Source organism: Egretta garzetta, unplaced genomic scaffold, assembly GCF_000687185.1.
Source record: "Egretta garzetta isolate BGI_Z169 unplaced genomic scaffold, ASM68718v1 scaffold376, whole genome shotgun sequence".
Taxonomy (NCBI): domain Eukaryota; kingdom Metazoa; phylum Chordata; class Aves; order Pelecaniformes; family Ardeidae; genus Egretta; species Egretta garzetta.
In genome coordinates this window covers 56,421-58,535 of record NW_009260017.1, presented here as the reverse complement: position 1 = coordinate 58,535, position 2,115 = coordinate 56,421, and the positions used below count along the sequence as shown (strand labels likewise).

General features: G+C 61.4%; 1 protein-coding gene across 4 annotated transcripts in view; it reads left to right on the top strand.

Moving 5' to 3' along the window:
- Positions 1-1,842, top strand: part of SDHC (succinate dehydrogenase complex subunit C) — an 11,752-nt gene extending 9,910 nt beyond the window's left edge. For 3 of the 4 annotated variants that reach the window (XM_035896111.1, XM_035896112.1, XM_035896110.1), the window contains exon 6: positions 872-1,680. In XM_035896111.1, the coding sequence (XP_035752004.1) occupies positions 872-976 (105 nt within the window). In that variant the 3' untranslated portion in view covers positions 977-1,680. Of the gene's footprint in view, positions 1-871; positions 1,681-1,721 lie in introns of those variants that run through there. The other variant, XM_035896109.1, reaches the window with a different exon arrangement.
- The last annotated feature ends 273 nt before the right edge of the window (positions 1,843-2,115 follow it).

Genomic DNA, 2,115 nt, shown 5'->3' with positions numbered 1-2,115 from the left:
GTGAGTCGGATGCGTGTTGAAGTCTCTGACTGCCCGTATACATTAGGATGCCAATTAAATTGTCTGAGATGGAAACCAGCAGCCTTGGCTCCCTGAGGACAGCAGGGGGGGGTCCGCTGGGAGCAGGTTCAGTTTAGTGCCGCTGCCCCAGGTGCTTCTCTGCTTTGAGCCCTGGGGGCTTGCTGGCAGGCTGGGAGGAGGCCTGTGCCCCCCAGGCTGCCCTCAGCCACCCCGCTTCGCTTGGCCAAAGTTAGGTGAGTGGTGAAAACCCACCTGCAGTACCTGGGAACTGAGGCCACACAGCTCCGGGCTGCTGTTCCGGCATCCCTCCCTGCCGTCCGGGCTCAGCCTGGCCTCCGCGGCTCGCAGCGTGCCCAGGGGCGTACGCAGAGGTGCTGGGGGCTGAGGCTCATCCCCACCCGCTCGGCTCTGCCCGGGGGGACGTCAGTGCTGCCTCAGATCTGCGGCTTGTGCCGTGCTTTATAACCTATTTCTGTCAGCAGGAGAGAAGCAAGCGCAGTGCAGCTGCCGCTTTTGAAGTGAGCCTGGCGTGCTGTGGCTGTTGGGGATTAGGGAGAGCTCACGGGCAGCTTTGCCGGTGGATGCGGGGGCTTGGTGGGGGATAAGCTTCCTCTGGCGCGGCGCACGTGTACCCGCACCCAGGGAGACCCCTGCCTGTCGCCCTGCAGCGATGGACGCTTGTAGCCCTCCCTCTGGTCTGTACCCGGCGGTGCAGAGGCTGTTTTTTGGGGTGGTCTTGCTAGCATTTATCAGAAAGATGGTGCCTTTCTGCCTTCGCCTGGCACATCCCCCATCAGAGACCACCCCGGCCCTGCTGAATTAACCCTGCTGTGTCTCTTCTCTCCTGCAGGCATGGGACATGGGGAAGGGGTTCAAGATCCCCCAGGTCAACCAGTCTGGGGTGCTGGTCCTGATCTTGACCCTGCTCTCCTCCGCGGGCCTCGCGGCGATGTGAAGGTACCTCCTGATTGATGGCCTCCCTTTTTTTGGAAGATTTGCTCCGTCCTGGCCCACCTCAAGATGCGCGTGGAGAGGGAGGTGGGAGGACAGGCTCCCGAGTAACTACAAATCTTTGGGGAGGGTGGCACTTCCCCCCCCTTGCAAATCTTGTGGATGATCAGAGTTGCTTTTCCTTAGCCCGGCTGATGTGCTAGCCCTCTCTTAGCGCTGGGGGGACAGGCCAGGCTCTCTACTGCTGTGCCACATGCCCGAGCAGCCGCGGAAAGCTGGGCACAAGTTAACAGCCGATCCTGGCACGTTCAGTCGCTCACAGAGAGCTGCCTAGCTTCTTCCAGGCAAACTCCAGGGTGTTTCTTTCCTCTGCTCTGTCCCCAGGCTTGAGACAATGCTGAATCTGTGTCCCCGCAGGTCCGAGTGGGCTCGGGGACAGCTGGTAGTGCGTGTGTAGGCCCAGCGCAGGACAAGCGTCTCCATTGAGACAGCCCATGCCAGGGCAGGGAGAGCAGGCGGAGCTGCCAACGCTGGCACCCGTGAGGGGAATGGGCCATAGGTGCCGTCCAGGTGCCGCGCCGGCCGTGGGACCCCGCGCTTTCTGAGCCTGGCAGCGTGAGCTGGCTGGGATGGGGTGCTCAGACCTGCAGAGGTTCAGTCCACGCTCCGTACCCTTGAAACCTCGTGATTCAGCCAGCTATGGGGCCTGGAGCCCCTGCCGGTGAAAACATCCGATTTTCCCCTCTTAGGAAGTTACTCGATCTCTGGCACGATGGGAGGGACGTGGTTTTCCAGTCGCGCGTTGCCACCAGCTCTGGTTTCAGCACTTGTCACTCGTCCACCTTTGCAATAAAGCAGCCTTGATCCTTCGCAACGGAGCCCCTGGGTTTGTCCTCTGTGCTCGTCACTGTTCACCCAGGTGAAGCCGGCTGGGAGGGGGCGTTTTGCTCAGATCCAGGGAGTCGCCACTTCCCAGAGGAGCCAGGCGATGGAAAACCAAACGGTTTGCAGCATTTAGAGGCGGGTGTAGCGCCTGACCTTCGGAGCTGGCGGGTGCGGGATTGACTGGTCCATGGGACGCTGCCAGCCTGGCCGAAAGGAGTTTCCTACCTGGACTGCGGTTCTTTACGCTGGGGGACACGC